General features: G+C 34.5%; 2 protein-coding genes across 3 annotated transcripts in view; both read right to left on the bottom strand.

The window, feature by feature from the left end:
• Positions 1 to 4: 4 nt before the first annotated feature.
• The window catches only part of LOC120460506 (uncharacterized), a 19,848-nt gene continuing 1,818 nt past the window's right edge, over positions 5 to 18,034 (bottom strand). Inside the window, exons 3-13 of the mRNA XM_089132572.1 lie at positions 17,113 to 17,373; positions 12,666 to 12,965; positions 12,176 to 12,427; positions 8,945 to 9,049; positions 8,535 to 8,567; positions 7,712 to 7,750; positions 7,464 to 7,502; positions 4,431 to 4,451; positions 4,137 to 4,166; positions 3,758 to 3,830; positions 5 to 3,553 (exon numbers count right to left, since the gene is read on the bottom strand). Of these exons, the coding sequence (XP_088988698.1) occupies positions 3,763 to 3,830; positions 4,137 to 4,166; positions 4,431 to 4,451; positions 7,464 to 7,502; positions 7,712 to 7,750; positions 8,535 to 8,567; positions 8,945 to 9,049; positions 12,176 to 12,427; positions 12,666 to 12,965; positions 17,113 to 17,373 (1,148 nt within the window). The 3' untranslated portion in view covers positions 5 to 3,553; positions 3,758 to 3,762. The remainder of the gene's footprint in view (positions 3,554 to 3,757; positions 3,831 to 4,136; positions 4,167 to 4,430; positions 4,452 to 7,463; positions 7,503 to 7,711; positions 7,751 to 8,534; positions 8,568 to 8,944; positions 9,050 to 12,175; positions 12,428 to 12,665; positions 12,966 to 17,112; positions 17,374 to 18,034) is intronic.
• LOC148978782 (CD48 antigen-like) overlaps positions 14,798 to 18,034 on the bottom strand; it is a 19,698-nt gene continuing 16,461 nt past the window's right edge. For both annotated transcript variants that reach the window (XR_016168954.1, XR_016168955.1), the window contains exon 7: positions 14,798 to 15,018. The gene's annotated coding sequence lies outside the window, so the exon portion shown is untranslated. The remainder of the gene's footprint in view (positions 15,019 to 18,034) is intronic.

The following is an 18,034-nucleotide window of genomic DNA, read 5'->3' as shown; positions in this document are numbered from 1 at the left end:
TGAATTTCTTTTGTCAGCAAATGCCAAGTTTATTCATTTTCAACTCAAAACCGACTAGCAATGATTGAATATTACATATATTACATATTTTGATCAGGCTGAATGGGAATTTACACAAGTAAAACTGACGGCAAAAGCTATTTTTCTTATAACTGAGTCAGTTTTCAGGAGTTTAAATTCATTGTCCCATGATGACCCGACAACTTCCTTAATTCTTTTTTAATCCTTTTAGCAACAGTTGCCGGGTTAGTGTTTCTCTGCAGTTCCTTTTTTGAAGAAAGGTATACACACAGATTGTTCATTCACGCCGTTTAGGGATTATGTATTAAAGTTTTATACATTCAAATACCAGTGTATCTTAAAACACATCTTATAAACCACAAAGAGGAGGTCTCTCTCATCCCTCTCCTCCTGTTTCCCTCCGTCAAACTGAGCTCCTCAATGTCAATGCAATCACTTATTGGGGCACTTTTAGATTCTGACATAAAAGGGGTTCATGCAAAATGATGTACATTCAAAACACAATAGATGCATGATATAAAAGCAGAAGAAATAATATTTTAAACTTTACATTGTGAATAAAATAATAGATATATATAAAGCAGAGATCATATACAACATTCAAACCAAAAAAAAAAAAATGATCTCATTAGTAAGCTATGAGTGAGTGGAGACCACTCCCTAACACAGAAATATAGGAGTTTCCCCACTTGGCTCAAAGCTGAGGCATTGAAATATGTGAATACGTCCTTGGGTCATGCTTTTAAAATTCCAGAAAGACGGACACACTCACTTCAACTTCAAAATTCTAAAATATATAGAAAAAAAAGTAGCCTTTGGATTACATTGAGATTTTATAGGTGTAAAAGCTATACAACAACTGACCTAAACTGACAATTTACGTGTATTTGTTAGTCTTAAAAAAAAAGTCTTAAATTACTCTCAAACCATCACAATAAATCAATGAGCAGGAACTTGAGTTCAGAATTCATTTGAAAAGCATTCAGGGCTCTTCAGTAAGAATCAGAAAGACTATGCATAAAGGTTTTGCATTGTATGCCATAATTTTTTTTTAGAGCTGTTTCCCCTGTCAATTTATGACCTCTATATTTAATTATGGCTCTGTCTATTTACACTGAGTGCAAACCCAACTATTTTTCTAACTCCGCCCAGCACTGCTCAGTCTGCAACCCGATCACATTTAATGCACGCAGTGTGTTTATCGTGCAATTTATACACGAAAATGAGTTTTTACGCAAATGAACTACGTATTAAATGGATGAAATTTACCTTTAGTAGCCTACTTAACAGTGTATTACTACTATTCACACAATGTAATTTCCATTATTGAATTGCTATTTGTACTCGGTACAAACATTATATACACCTATTTGCACTCAGTGTAAATAGAATTCATGTTTCATTTTACACATACACCCAGTCTACACCGCCATTATAATCAATTCTAATGTTCAACCGGGCCAAGGATCACAAGGATTGGCTGGAACCCAGCACGAGTTAGAACGAACGGGTCGCACTTTACAATTCAGTCCATTCACAATCGCCTTCCCGGTAGAGGGACGTTCACATTCGCAATCGCCACGTATTACAAACTTCAAATGAAAAATGAACCAGTGTGACGTCATTTGATGTGATTTCGACACAGCTTGCCAAGTTTGTTCCAATTGGTAAACGCATGCGAAATAATATATTTGGTCTGTCGCCATTATGTTATAAGTAGGTGTGGTTCTGAGGCTCCGCCTTCTTTGACGCGGAAATCATTCATTTAATTAATTTCAGTCCGCGAGATTAAAAACATCCCCACACCAGAGTCACTTGATGGTAGAAATTGAACTTGTATTTCTACTTAAAACAGACAGACAGCTCTTCATGTGTAATACTGTACAGCTGCTGGATAAGAAGCTTCTAATAAACGTGATCAGACTTGACGCGAGTGTTGAATTGCAGAGCTTGTGCAAACAAATCCACATTGCTATGGTCAGATGCTTTCTTAACTGCTGTTTTCTGTTTGTTTATTTTGTTAAGAAAGCACAGCACATATTTACATATTGATCTAAACATCGCCCTCAGCAGTGTTGTTGGATGGTTGCTAACAGTATAACGCGGTGCTTTACGTATTTTTTTTTACCCCTAAGCAAAGAATTTTTTTTAAAAAGTATATCAGCACTGTAAAAAAAAATATTGATGGTTTAACTTAAAAAAGTAAGTAACCTGGTTGCCTTAAAATTTTAAGTTCATTGAACTGGAAAAAGTGAGTTAATACAATGAAGGAGATTAATTTAACCACCAGAAACTCAAAATTATATGTTATCTGAACTAAATAAATTATTTAAGTTAATAAGCTATCCGATATCTAGTAGTTTGATGATCCCTACCGCATTCCTGTGACTTCTGCTCTCAGAATCATCACTGCATTTAAATATACACCTTTCCTTGGATCTTAAATGCTTGAAGATCCAAGAAGCAAGAGGGTAGTGTACCACCACAACCAAACGAGACAAATTAGCATTTTGCACAATTATTTTTTTGTGTGGGCGGAGCTTAGGTGGAGGCAGAACGATCCCTCTGGCCGCTTCCCTAACGTTCGTTTGCAAGTTTTGTTAGCTTGTTTTTTACAATAATTGAAGAAAATCCAATTTTATCTTGATGTGCAAGGTCACTCAGTGTCCAGGACTGCGATTGTTATTTGCAAAAGTTCATTTTAACGAATGGAACCAGATTGGCTGACCCGTACACGCTGTCGATGGAGGACTAACGCTGACGCTTCCTCTGGTTGAAAGGCCTGACTTCTAAACCTAACGTTGCCTGAGAGAGAAAAAGAGCGTAAAGAGAAACTGAGGGCATATGTATATTGCAATATGCTGAATGGTCATGTACAAGACTTGTGTACGATCCGCAGTTCTGCCTAGCCAGCGCAAAGAACATGACAATGTAAAGAGTGACATTACGGTGAATGTTTTCTAGAAATAAAACTTCCGGATACAGCATATTCATTTTTCATTGATTCTTGCACCCAACAACACAACGAGATTACATTTAATTATAATAATAATAATTTAATTGCCACTCTTAATCTCTTTATTATGGTGCTGAATCTGTGCTGGTTTGTATAAGCCACCTCCAGTTTTCGCTTTGCCTCCAGCTAGCGCCGTGACGTAACTGTGACGTCACCTCGAAATTGGTCTATTGCCTGCTTGCTTCTGGAAGTCACTTCAATATCAAAGATTTGTCAAAAGACTATTTCCTCAAATGCAGATTATCCAAAAGTCTAAAAGTCAGATTTGGGGAAAAAAAAATCCCTGCAGTGTGAATACAATGTAGCAGAGGGTTGATTTATCAATGCATTAATAGTTTAAAAGTACTCATTTTAAACAAACAGTTTTCAATTATACAAAGCTTACTGCAAATTTTTGAAGAAAAAAAAATTGTCCTTGTGAAAGAAAAATGTCTGTCATGTCGAAATTTGCATGTCGATAGACATTCTGTGGATTTGTTATGTTTTCTCCAGCAAAATCTGATGAGATGTTAATTTCTAGAAAGTAAAATAAGCAAGAAGAATTTGTTTAGAGCAGCAAAAACAGGAACAATGAACTGAATAACATGCTGACCTTGGAAGAGCTAGATTTGATCTTGATCAAATTACTTGTACTGACATAGCATGAACTTCAATTAAACACTATTTATTTTAAACAAGGTAAATCAGTCCAGAAACTCATTGATGTGCAATTTATCTTACCATCATTATTTTGCCAATTCTGTTGCCTCTTCATTTGCATACACACTGTTTGGTGAATTCGGAGGCTCATCGACTATGAAATTACAAATATAAACGGAGTCAAGGACAGCTAATAAGCAAGAGTGTCAAAAATACATCAGATTCAGAGAATGCAGATTAATGAATTATAAACATGATGTCAACATTTTCCAGTGTTTTTATCGTCATCATAATGTGATGATATTATTTACTTTTTAGAGAACATGCAGTAAAAATGTAATTGACAAAAAGGACAAACCATTGTAAATATAACAAATAAAATTATGCGAATCTATGTAAAGGACTACTAATGTAATTATTTCTCTATAAGAAACCAACAATTTTTTTTTTATAATCTTACCAGGTTTGCTGTTTTCCGCTGCTTGTTCACCTTGATGTTTAAACAAACAATAAACAATCAGCCATAAAATGAAATGCAACTTTCTTTTATATTATGCTGACAGTCCTAAAAAGTTTGAAGCAAACTGATGCCTTTGTGCTCAACTAGTGTTTAACTACATGGATTCACTCCAGTTAGTAATGATTTATTAAAAACAACTTCACGACGAACCATAATCACGTCAGCTTTTCTGAGAATATACCATAGATATTTTATGAATGTTTGTATAAGAGATGACAGTTGATTACATCTTACCGTTTGACTGTTGTTGATTATCTTAAGTGAGAAAGAAAGAAGATCCATGAGTTTATGAACAATGTTACATAGAAAATTACTACTGATAAACCTACATTATTCATTAAATGCAACAAAAATATTGGCCTAAATTCCTACTCATAAACAAATTCATACATGCAACTATATGAAGATAAAAACACTTTAAGTTATATCTTTATTTTAAGTCCTCTGTCCTCACTGTACCGTGTTGTTGCATCTGTGCTGTATCGATCTGATCCCATGACCCAATACTGTATCTCTGCACTGCTGACTAATAGTTTTCTGATAGTTTGAGTGTTTTATATTCCTTAAATACAATCCGATTGCTTCATTAATTGAGATTAGCAATTAATGATCTAATGGTTGTTTTATATCACTATTATAAACTCAACACATAGATTTAGAGCCAGATTTACAAACAGCTTCATCAAGTGCTTTAAACTTTATTTTGACATTAAAAAACTACAGTCAGGATTTAATAAGGGGCTTTCACACCGAATAGTTAGGAACGAGCCGTCAGGGTGGTTCCCCGAGAACTAATGGTCCCCTCAGAAACGTTTTCCTGGTTGCATTTGCACCGACGGTAGAAACTCTGAAGTGACGTGAGCCACGCTTGTTGTTGTGACTTTTATTTTGCCCGCATTGAGAACGGCAGAGCCTGAGTGCACAGAGCTCGCATTCTCCGTGTTAATTATTTTACGATCTGTCCAACAGTCCTGTCTAATAAATTATTAGATTGAACTGTCATAATGAAAAGTTATCAGCGTATGCCGTGTGGTTGATGTCCAGTGTTGCTAGATGAGCGGAAATACATAATAATCCTTCGCTTGGTCACCTCAAATTTGCGTTGGATTTACTCCTCAATCTATCAGTGTTTTACATGTTCGTAGAGTTAGTTTATATAGGCCATAATCTGTGTTAACACAGGTTTATAATAAATGCTAACAGTGTGGCGGGTGCTGGTGTTTCACGTGCATTCAGCCAATCATTGAACACTAACATTAGTGGTAGTGCCTATAGGGCTGGTTTAGACCCGACTCTGGAGTAGGAGATCAATTAGTTCCTCCAAAAGAGTTCCTAGAAGTAAAGCCGTTCCCAGTTCCTGCGGTGTGAACACGCCGAAATCTGGGTACATCTCCCAATAGTTCTAGGAACTATGAAAAGGTTTTTCCGGTGCAAAAGCCTCTATAAAGACATATGCATTTGTAGGAGTTTTCCTTTTACGGGAGGAGATTATTTAACCCTTGTGCATCAATTAAAAAAAGTTACACATGGACAAAAATGTCCATGTAAAAAACTGTCATAAAAATGTGACGCTTTGGAGCACAGACTTAAATTTGGTATCATTTTAAAGAAGACCCTTTGCAGATTATCGCTGAAGTAAAAAAATAATAATAAGTAAATCCAAAAAAAGTTATATAGGTATAAGTTTATGAAAATTATTTATAAAAAAAATATTGTATATAAAATATATATTTTACAAATCAGGTTGAACTCAAAACTGCAATAAAATCAAAGCCATAAATCTAAATAGGTTGTGTTCCAAATTTGAGGATGATATCTCAAAAAATGAGCTTTCGGTAACAGTTTGTTTGGCCGTAGTAACATATTTTCCCTATTTTGGTGTCGCACACCGGAGTGACTGGACGAGAAGTGCTGCGCCGCGTAGGACAACTCCAGGTATCGCACACCGGACGCGCACTTTCTCATCAGTGTATGGTGTTTAATGACATGAAATGAAGATAATGTCTGTTCTATGTTATGATTGAACTGTACTATTAAATACAATCGTTGCAGAGTCTGCAGTCTGAAAACTTTACCTCAGAGCATCCGATAACTGAATGAATTAAGAATCTCACCTGAAAAATCCAATAACATCAGCAATTGTCATTCAAGCAGCTGATTTCTGTAAATGAATGCAAAACTAAATGCATATTGCAGCATAGGGCGCAGTTAGCAACGATGTGAGACAAAAATAATTCAAATTTTATATAAAACTATGCGACTATTTACTATAAAACTATGCGGCGCTGAGCTTCTCGTCCGGTGTGCGACCCCCTGGACTCGTGTTTCGCGCTGTATGGGGATTTTAAAAAAGTGACATGAGTGGAAGGACGGCGCCGGGGCTGTGTGTGCGCGCGCGCATATTTTTAAACCAATCGGTTAACCGGTTTCAATCGGCTAACGAGGCTCGGTGGTCGGTCAAGAAAATTTTTAGTTTTCGCCATCCCTAACTGGTATCACAAGAGGAAACTTTAGTTGTAATTCAACATCAGTCCTGCCAGTCATAAATACATGATATATACATAGGAATCATCGTGGTTCCCATAAAGTTTCAGTGTATATCCAAACTGGTAACTGCAGAATTTAAGACTGCTTGTGGAAGTGGAACAACTTGTGTAAATAGATAATGTTGTTACAAAATTGTAGTTGTATTGTTCCTGTTACACATGTGTACTTGCTGAAGTGAAAAATGTGTTGTTACCAATGTCCTGTTACACATTTGTACTTACACACACCATTCTGTGGGTTGTTATATGTGTAGTTACACAAATATTACAGCTGTAGATACTATGTTGCACTGTAGTTACATCCTATGTACACATGTAGTTACCTTGGTAACACTTTACAATAAGGTTCATTATTTAACATTAGTTAATGTATTAACTAACATGAACTAACCATGTGCAATACATTTGTTACAGTATTTGTTAATCTTCGTTGATGTTAATGATAATAAAGCTGTTCATTTTTTGTTCACAGCGCATTAACTAATGTTAACAAGATTTTAATAAAGTATTAGTAAATATTGAAATTAACGTTTACAAAGATTAATAAATGCTGTATAAGTGCTGTTCATTATTAGTTCATGCTAACTAATGTTAACTAATGAACCTTATTGTAAAGTGTTACCGTTACCTTGTAAGTTCACAGGTATTAGGGCCACTATAAATTGTGACCATTTTTTTAAATGTTTGTATTAAGAGATGACAGTTTATTACATGATCTTACCATTGCCTTGTGGTAGAGAATAACCCTCTTTAGTATCATCTGTGGGAAAGAAAAAAGATCCATGAGTTTATCCATTTCATGCACCAATTCTAGGGTAAATTATTACTAATAAGTTTGCCATTATTGCCGTAAAACTTCAAATAATTCAATTACATCAAATTACCTATATAGTATTTTTATAGTAGTTGCTGCCGGTATGGATCTTTTTTTTTTTTTAAATAAAATCACTCGAACAACAATACACTCACCTGAATTGGTACATGGACATCGTATGGCATCAACACAGACTTGTGTAAAAAAAACCAATATGGGATTACAAACATATCAATTAGCAGACTAAAAATATAAGTATGGTTGACTGTACACTTTGAAACAATTAAATTTTTTGCTAGCATTACACACAAGTATTCAACCCACAGTACTAAAGAGATTCCTAAGGACAAAATTGGTAAAACAGGGATAATAATAAAGATAAACACTTGCTCCTGTTCCATTTTCCTTTATTTAAAAGTCTTTCAAAGTAAACAAAAAATAATCTCTTAAGATTTATTTTTTTAAAGGGCACCTATTATGGAATTTTGAAAATTACCTTTCATGTAGTGTGTAACAAATCTAAGTGAATGAAAACATCCTGCAAAGTTTTAAATATGAAAGTTCACTGTATACAAACTTATTGTCTAACTTTTCACTCCCATCTGAACTTTTACTATAGTAAACAGCTCTTTTTCTAATTTGACATGTTTAGTTTATCTGGCCCTTAAAACGCTGTGTAACATGTATGATTTCCTTTGAAATATTGTTAAGGAAAACTTCACAGGGCAGATTGAAATGAATAATATGTTAAATATACAAAACCTATTACTAACTTACTGCTCAAAATAACAAATAATTACGGTGCTCAAGCATTTAAGAACATGTTTGCAATCTGATGTTATAAAATGACAAATAATTGTTTAAAGAAATTAAACATACATCAAATTACCCATATCACATATTTTTTTTATAGTATTTGCTAGCCTGGTATGGAAATTTTTTTTTAGAATAAAATCACTTGAACAATCAGTAACTCACCTTTGATGCATGGACATTTGTCATCAACAAGCTCTGGTGGAAAAAAACAAATGTGATTACAACCTGATCAATTAGCAGACTAAAAAAAATTTAAAGTCTTGTTGAATGTACACTTTGAAACAATTACATTTTTTGCTAGCACTGAGCATTAGTAAATGACACAAAGTAAAAAAGAGATTCCTAAGAATGGCATTGGTAAAACAGGGATATAAAATTGTGTTCTATTTTGCTGCATTAACACCACGATTAGTGCAAAAACTATGCTTTATTTGTCTTTCGCAAAAAAATAAAAAATTATCTCTTGAGCTTTATTTTTTTTTAAACAATCACACTTCTATCTCATAAAAAAAGCTTATAAGCAAAATACTTGAATCCTAAAATAAAAAAAAAAAACAGAAAAGGAAACTTACTTTTAAATTTGTCGTTGAATTTATAGAGGGGGACACTGCCGATGACTAGGCTGATTGGGATGATAATGAACACTATCCACCAAGGTCCGCCCTTGGTTGATTCAGCTGAAGAAACAGAACAGAATTAGCTTCAATTGCTGAATGAAAGATGTTACAGTTCTGTAATAAAGGCTACAGTTGGCAAATTACAAAATACACTTACATGACCTAACATATGTAACGTGCATAAATCCCATAATGTTTGTAATAGTATCAATCCAGTGCGTGATCGGAAGTTGTGATGAAGAAATGACAACCACGAGGTTTAGTGCTATTTTGACAGTGGGTAAGAGCAGGGCTGGGCATTGATACATCTTTAACAAAGCTTTAGAGGCTATTAAATTACATTGGAAACAGATTATGTACAGCACACGTAAATTTTTCTCAAGGAAAAAAACTTGATTTGTATACAAACATTTAAATTAAGTTTTTATAATAATAACATTATAAACTAACTTTTTGATGATAGAATTATGTTTCTACGCCTGCAATTTATTGGATGCTACAAAATAACAGCGACTGAAAGATCTATTCTTGGTATTTAAAGAGCCCCTCTCATGGATTTTTGAAAATGACTGTTCATGTAGTGTTTAGTTTTTTTATATATATATATTTTGCTCAGTCTCTCCCGCGCACTTTCACTCGGTCTCTCTCGCACGCAGACAAACTCGGTCTCTCTCGCGCACTGGGGCTCGTGGACGCACGTGATCAGACTTTGATTGTCTTTGCAAAAAAAAATAAAAACCTTTGAAACGGAGCGTTCTGTGAACGGAACGACGCATTTTAAATATCGCTCGATCACGCGAATTTGATCATGGGAAGCAAAAATCAAATTCAAATGTGGATTCACAAGCCGGTTGTTCCTGAAGGAGGGCTCAGTACCCAATGTATAGACCATTTTACAAGATGTAAACAACACTGGTCCAGAAACACTTCCTGTTTCAGTTTGTAACTGTTTTCTTTATTTCACATGTAACGGAAACATCTCAAAGATGTTTGTTTAACTTTTTGATTCAGTTTTACATGTTCTGTTGGTTGTATTTTGTCCCAGCTTTTATGTAGTGTTAAAAAACTGAAACCGGAAGTGCTTCTGGACCAGTGTTGTTTACATCTTGCAAAATGGTCTATCCTCCTCCGAATCACAATCTGTAAGTATTAGTAATAATGTTTGCTGTTATGTTTTCAGTAGCATGCGCAATATGACTAAAACTATTGATGCAAATTTGTCTGTCGTTCTTACGAGTATAGAGACAAGGAAGGAGCAAGATTTATTTTACAAACGCTGTTACATAAATCATTCACGTTATGGCTGGGCAAAAATATGCACCGTTATTGAAACAGTTCTCACATGTTCCCCGCAATTAACCTGTTAGCTGTCACCCCCCCCTTTTTGAATAGACATGAAAATGCACATTTCGAACTTAAATGGTTGTAATTCAAGAATGCTTTGGAATATAGACATATGATTGGTCTTGTTTTAAAGAAGACATTTGGCAGATTTTTGTAGAAGTGAAATAAATTAAGAAAGTGAAACAGAAAAAAAGTTATAGAAGTTTGAGTTTATGGAAATGTACAATGTAAAAATATTAATTATTCATATTTTACATAAAATATATATTTTCAAAACCTGGGCTACTCTAAAATGTCAGAAAGATCAAAGCCAAAAATCTGAACAAGTTGTGTTTCAAATTTTAGGTTGATATCTCAAAAAATGAGCTTTCAGTAAGATTTTGTTTGAGCGCAGTACCAAACTTTTTCACTAGGGCACAATCAGACTCCATTACTGCCCATATAAGGGCGCCTGCATTTCCATTCGTGTTTTGAGTGATATGAACCATTATTTTCACAATTTTCATACAATTTCTGAAGTAGAGATCCTATTCAGGAGTAGCAAGCAAAGTTTGGCAGATTTTGATATGAATTGAACCTCTAAGAAACACATACAAAGCACACGCATGTAAGTCATAGCTAGCTGCCACGTCACAAATGGTGAATTTATTATTTTTTTCTTGATATTTTAAACTTTTCAGACCTTTTTTCCAAAATAATTGAATGGATTCTATCTTTTGAACTTTTGGCATGAAAACAAACTGAGGTATCTACCATTTTTTCATGATTTTTCATGTTTACTGCTATTTTAAAACAAAGGTCTGAACACGCCTTATGAGTATGAAAATATTCTTGTTTTATATTGATAAATTATGGCTCCTCTGTAATATATTTTGAAAATCAGTCACCAAATATGGAAACTAGAGATTGTAAGCTTTCAAATGATATAGAGTTTGTCAATATTATTTAAGGTATTTACTAAGATATTATTGTTTTAAAAATATAGTGGCAAACGTCCCACCTGTGGGACGGTGACAGTTAAGTGGTTTAATTAGAAATATGCACATGGGTTTGTTGGACATACTCATGTTAATGCTGATGGTGAGGAATTACAGGTAAGTGAGGATAGGAGCAGGCTTTACTCAATGTATACACTAAAACACTTTAGTCAGTGCTGGCATGGATGATTAGAATACAGAAATGAGGAGATGCCTAACTATGCGTATGTTCTTTTCATTTTTATTTTAATTTGCACAGACGCATTAGCCTTCTACAGCGTGCAACAAGATCACAATGTAGCCAATCTTAGATGCCCACACCCATATTAACACCAACTACTAGTGTTAAAGTGATATCCAGTCCAATAATGTCACTAATGTTTAGGGCTGGGGCAAAATATTCGAATCTTCGTTCGGTGGGTTGGTATTCGATTTGAAAATGTAACATTCGAATAATCAGGGTTTTTATTTTTGGTTTTGTCTTGCACACCTGGCATCCCACTCGAAACGGTTCTCATTCACGCCTGAATATGTTTTACAGGATAAAATCTGGTGAAATATAATACTTAACATACAACCTCGTTATAGCTACTACTTAATAAATATATTTGCTTCTTCTTGGACTACTAAAAGTGTTCCTGCAAGGGGAGTATTATCCGGCTAGAGCGCAGAACAGCGGAGTTTATATGGACAGAAGTGCATGCCTGCGCTTGTATTTTGGGTTAAGCTGCGTTGCTTTGACATTGTGGAAAATAGAATAATAGAAACAAAATGTATTATCCTTTTTATCCATTATTATTTGCATAGAGTGGCTTTAATGAGAGACAACGACTGTTATACAGAAGTTAGTAAATCACTGTCTTACCTTGAAACAGATCTTTCTTATGGACCGGATCGCTGGTCTCTTCACTCACTGCGTTCTTGAGTTTGCAGGTGTAGGAGTTTTCTGGATTTCCTTCATTTCTCTGTACTGTAATGGACTCTTTATTTGATTGGTATGCCAGATCTTCTCCAGCAGAATTACTCCAGGTAATAGTTCCATCGTAATTCTTGCAGGATAAATACACAACTTCATGATTTACCTTCTCCACTTCTATAACAGGTTTGAGGACCCGATCTGTGAAAAAACAATGAAAAATGCATGCTAAGTCTAAAACACATGTAATTTGATCATACAACTAATACATGATAGTACCTTTTTTCAGTGTGATAGATATTATGTTATTATAAATGTAAACAGAGACAAAATAAATACTGATATAAAATATGGAACAGGCTGAGGATCACTATTTATACAAATAAACAAAAAATCATTATAATAAAGTAACATATTTCAATAATCAACATCAACTCACTCATAACAGTCAAGGTGAATCTTTTTTGTGTCTGCTCTTTACCGCTGACGTCAATGGTATAATCTCCAGAATGTTCAAATCTTAGATTAGTAATATTGATTTGTCCAGTCACTTTATTAAGAGTCGTGATGCCTTTGAATCTCGGATTCGGGATTGTAATTCCTTCTCCGTCTTCCCATTCAATCGCTTTAACAGTTGATCCGGGTGTTACGTGTTTCCATGTGATGCTGGTGACAGGAGAACCAATGTTGTCTAGTTGAAAAGAAACTTGATCACCCACTGCTTTCTTCACCTCTTCACCTAATAATCAAAAAATGAGAGAGTATGTTAGTCAACATTCAACAAACAGTGACAGAAACATAAAAATGAATGAGATCATAATACAAATAACGTAAAAGATTTACATTTAGACCTATTGCACTTTGCTTTACTAATTTTCAACCCAAGTAGTAACTCAATTTAATGTTGCATAATGATATCTATTTTTGGTTTCCTTTTAGCCCATTTCTGTTTTTGAATATAACCTATTATTCTACATAATCAAACAAAGATTAACAATAAAGGCCACATTTGGAGGTAATCTTTGTCTATTTAAATAATAAAGTACATTTTTCTTTCGGAAAAATAAACTTTGGCTAAGCGTTTACAAAAACGTCGATCCAAAATATTCTGCTTTAAACGCAGTTAAAAATAAGAGAATATTTTCTTTCTCAATCCCCCAAAAATCACAATTAACATCTACATCAGTACAAAACTTAAAAAAAGTGTTTTAACAGGGTACACTTAGTATTTTAAAATGTACTCATTCCACCTTATTTTTCATACAATATCTTTTAGGCAACCATGCATTTTTCTACTTATATTTAGATTGCATACGTTTTAGAAGATATTGGACCTTTATTCAATATACTATCAGTGATAATAACAATAATAACATAATAATAAATCCTTAATTGCAACATCAGGTCTAAGACTCACACTCTCCGTATTCACATTTCCTTTAAACAAACATTTTAAACTGGATGGTATTGCATCAAACACTATACAATATTCTTTACGCTTTATTGGAATATTATACATTTGAACAAATTCTACGTTGAGATACAGGGAACCATTTTTATTTAATAAATAACTGTTTAACAATGCCATCTAAAAACAGTTTGTCTAAATGTTATATGCCTGTTATTACACATTATTATACAATTGTTTGGAGAAAAATTATTTACAGATAAGTATCGAAGAGAGTAACGTTAGCACCTGTCTGTGAAAAGTACTTAATCTAACTTGAATCTTAATTATTTCAAAGTTGGATTGTAAGAGGAAAGCACCCCAGCACCCCACCCATTTTCTCTAAGATAGAAGAAGAAGTTTCGGTCACTCGCCGGTTTCCGGTGATCACTTCACGTCAAGAAACAAAAAATAAAATAATGTATGGGCATAGTATGGCATCGAAATATGTAATATAGATAAAATACATGATGAGAACACAATGTATACATGTAATTATGATCGTTTATTAAAAATGTTAGCCTCTTAACTACACGCCTTTTGTATGGGTGTAACTTAGGCCTTAGCCTGTGGCTAATAAATAAAATAATAACGTAAACAAAACTAGGGCGCGCCGTGAACTTGGTTATCTAAAAATACACCTCAATCATTTGGCATTTGTAAATGGGCCAACGATATTATAATATATTTTCCAACAAAACGGCTTTTAAGAGGCCAAGGACGATTGTTTGTTTGCTATCACAATGCTAACGAATGCTAACGGTCGCATCGCGTAACGTTAACTTACCCGAAACGGCTCGTGAGGCGATGAACACACCGCAGATGACGACCATGAAGTATCTATGAAGTAACATCTTTATAAAGAGTACACTTTAATGCCCTGACAGCTATATTTCAGGCATAAAGTATCCAGGGTCCCGCCCGACGCCAGGGAAGAATGGTCTGAGCAGTGAGCATGAGGAAGAGCACTAACGAAACCGAAAGTAATGGGCGTTCACTTCAGACGATCCGCGGTTTATGTCGACATCTAGTGGCCATATGCAACACTAGTTACTAACCATGGCCTACTTTTTTTTCTTAGGAGAAACACACAGCGATACTACAGGTCATCCATACATGTAATGTACAAAAACATCCACTGTATAGATTCACATGATTCTTGGTATCTAAATGCAAAATTCATCACTTATTCTCCAAGCCAAAAGATAAACAAGCAGAAAGTTTTGTAAAGAGATTCTCATCTGAACTGTTTGTTACAGCAGATTCATATAATCATAACCTGAGGATGAATTTCCAACCGTGTCTGTGCCTGACCAAGCAGACAGAAAGGTCAAAGAGCAACAGTCAAAGATGCTCATGTATAATATCGTAAAGCTGGGATTTAGAGCCGATGACCAAATGTGTTTAGAAGATCTGTGCGTTAGAAGAGTCATGAGGTTCATGATGAGCATCAGTCATTCACTCATGTCAGTCATTCCTGAGGGGAAAAATGCTCACTTTAGTGTATATTTTAACACTTCAGATCTATTTAATTTGTAATATTGCTTCTTAATATTAAGAAGTAAACTTACTCTGGAAGTCTTCTGTCTCCCACCGCGAGCAGCACAAGAATCTTAAAGAACAACAGCGACACGATCAGTCAAAAACAGTCAATATGAAACATAATCAAACTCTATTAATACACATTACCAGTGAACAATTCATGAGTTCATCCTATTCTAAAATGTTTTTCTTTTCTTCAATGTTAAACTGAAGCAAAATTGGCTCCATTCTAGATTTTCTTTTTTCTTTGTCAAACAATAAATATTATGGAAGTCATATTATGGAAGTAAAACAAGTTGCAAATTACTGAATGTTTTGAAATTATTGGATGTTTGTTTTGAGTTTTAAGCCAATGATAAGCACAGATATATGTTGCAAATGGTTTTAAAATATTAAACACAATATTCTTACCGTATAAAGGGGGTATAAACAGGAAAAGGAGGATAAAAACCAAGCAGATCAAAACTATGGAAATCCAAATGAAAAACTCCTTGTTTAAACCTAATGCAAAAAATACATATATTGGGCTTATAAAACAAGTTTAACATTGGGAAACACATTTAAATGATCAGAATTAATTTTTTTGAGTCCAACAAGAATATCAACCATGACCATATTGCATGAAAAATGGGTAACACTTTACAATACGGGTGCACTAATATACATTAATTCATGCTTAACTAATGCACTGATAATCATGAGTTCATGTATAACTAATGAAGAACTAAACCATTAATTAATGATTACTGCATCAGCAACTAATAAAGAGTCTATATGATTAATAGATTAAGTATTACATGAATTGCTATTAATTCAATGTGTCATTGTGTATTAATTCCTTAATAACATATTTTATGAACTAATAGTGTAAATTAATGTGTTAATTACCACAATTAGTCAAAGCTATGCACTTCAACTTCCAGTTGTCTGCTTTAATTAATCATTAGCTAATGATTTGCAAAGGTATCATTATGTTATGACTTTACTTGTTGAGGCACATCATTTTTTCCTAGTCATTTAGTAATTGTAGTAATTTGCACATGAATTTGCAGTAACAATGAAGTAATTAATCATGTATTAATGCATATTAGTGTACCTGTCATATTATCTGGAAGTAGAAATACAAGGCTTTGACTCATTCTGGTAATTAACATATTAATTAACACTATCAGTTTAAAAAATGAGTTATTATGGAATTAATTCACAATTACATATTTAATTAATAACAATTCAAGTATGAACTAATACATTAAACCTACAGACTCTTAATTAGTTCCTAATGTGGTAATCATTAATGAATAGCTTAAATAATCATTAGTTACACATTAATTCAGTATTATTTGTGCATTAGTTAAGCATGAATTAATGCTTATATGCACCCGTATTGTAAAGTGTTACCGAAAAATATGTGCAGTGGATAAGACACATGCCTTTGGTGTGAGAGACCCGGGTTCGAATCCACTGTGAGACACCAATGTGTCCCTGAGCAAGACACTTAACCCCTAGTAGCTCCAGAGGCGTGCGACCTCTGACATATGTAGCAATTGTAAGTCGCTTGAATAAATAATGAATAAATGTAAATTACTTTAAACCTGCTTAGTGCCTCTTAAAACAAACAAACATCAGAATAAGCCTTTGGGTGGAAGAGAGCAACTGAGGGAAACCTATTTATGACTTTATTTCTGTGAAATGTTTGGCTGGTATCTATTCTTCTAATAGATAAACACTAGCTTTGATATGTTATTATCCAATTCTAATCCAATCACATTCTAATATGTTTTAAGTGTGACGTGGGTGTCCAAACACGTTGAGTGTGTATACAATTTCTGAACAGAAGGAACATCTCAGCGGCAGCATTAATAAACAAGCAGACTAATAGATTAAATCGCCGTCTCACCTTTAAACAGATCTCTCTCATAGACCGGATCACTGGTCTTCTCACTGACTGCGTTCTGGAGTGAACACGTGTAGGAGATGTTTTGGTTTCCTGTTTTTGTGACAGTAATGGACTCTCCTTTCGGTGTGTGCGCTGAACCCGTCAGTGTTTCTCCAGCAGAATTCTTCCAGATGATTGTTTCATTGTACTCACATATTAAATCCACAACATCAGATTTAGTAGTCCTCTTCTCTATTTTAATCACAGGTTTGGGGACCCGTTCTGTGAAAGAAACAAACAATGAAAACGTTTACACTGTTGGTATCAGATGGCATATTTACTACAATTTTTATGCAAACCGTAACGTAGTTAGTTTGTCATCAATTTCACGGATCCTCCTTATCAAACATCAGAAAATACTAAATAGACTAATCATTGATCTTAAAAGGTCACAATCTGTATTGTGTTATTCTCTTTCTCATCTTACCTAACCTAGTGACTTACAACACCTTCTGTCCGCAAATTAATCAAATTAATGAGTTTAATTATGTCAATGAGAAAAGGCTATAAATCTCCACCTCCGACATCCTCGCACTCATAGCTAGCTGAGACTCTTCTATGTGTACAGATGTGTGTGTACAGATGTGTGTGCGTGCAGATGTGTGTGTGTGTGTGTGTGTGTGTGTGTGTGTGTGTGTGTGTGCAGATGTGTGTGTGTACAGATGTGTGTGTACATATGTGTGTGTGTGTGTGTGTGTGTGTGTGTGTGTGTGTGCATATGTGTGCGTGCAGATGTGTGTGTGTGTGTGTGTGTGTGTGTGCAGATTTGTGTGTACATGATTTGTGTGTACATATGTGTGTGTGTGTGTGTGTGTACAGATGAGATGTGTGTGTGCATATGTGTGTGTGTGTGTGCATATGTGTGCGTGCAGATGTGTGTGTG

The sequence above is a fragment of the Pimephales promelas genome, chromosome 6, assembly GCF_988280905.1.
Source record: "Pimephales promelas chromosome 6, fPimPro1.hap1.1, whole genome shotgun sequence".
NCBI lineage: Eukaryota > Metazoa > Chordata > Actinopteri > Cypriniformes > Leuciscidae > Pimephales > Pimephales promelas.
The sequence above is the reverse complement of the archived record's forward strand: the minus strand, read 5'-3'. Positions and strand labels throughout refer to the sequence as shown.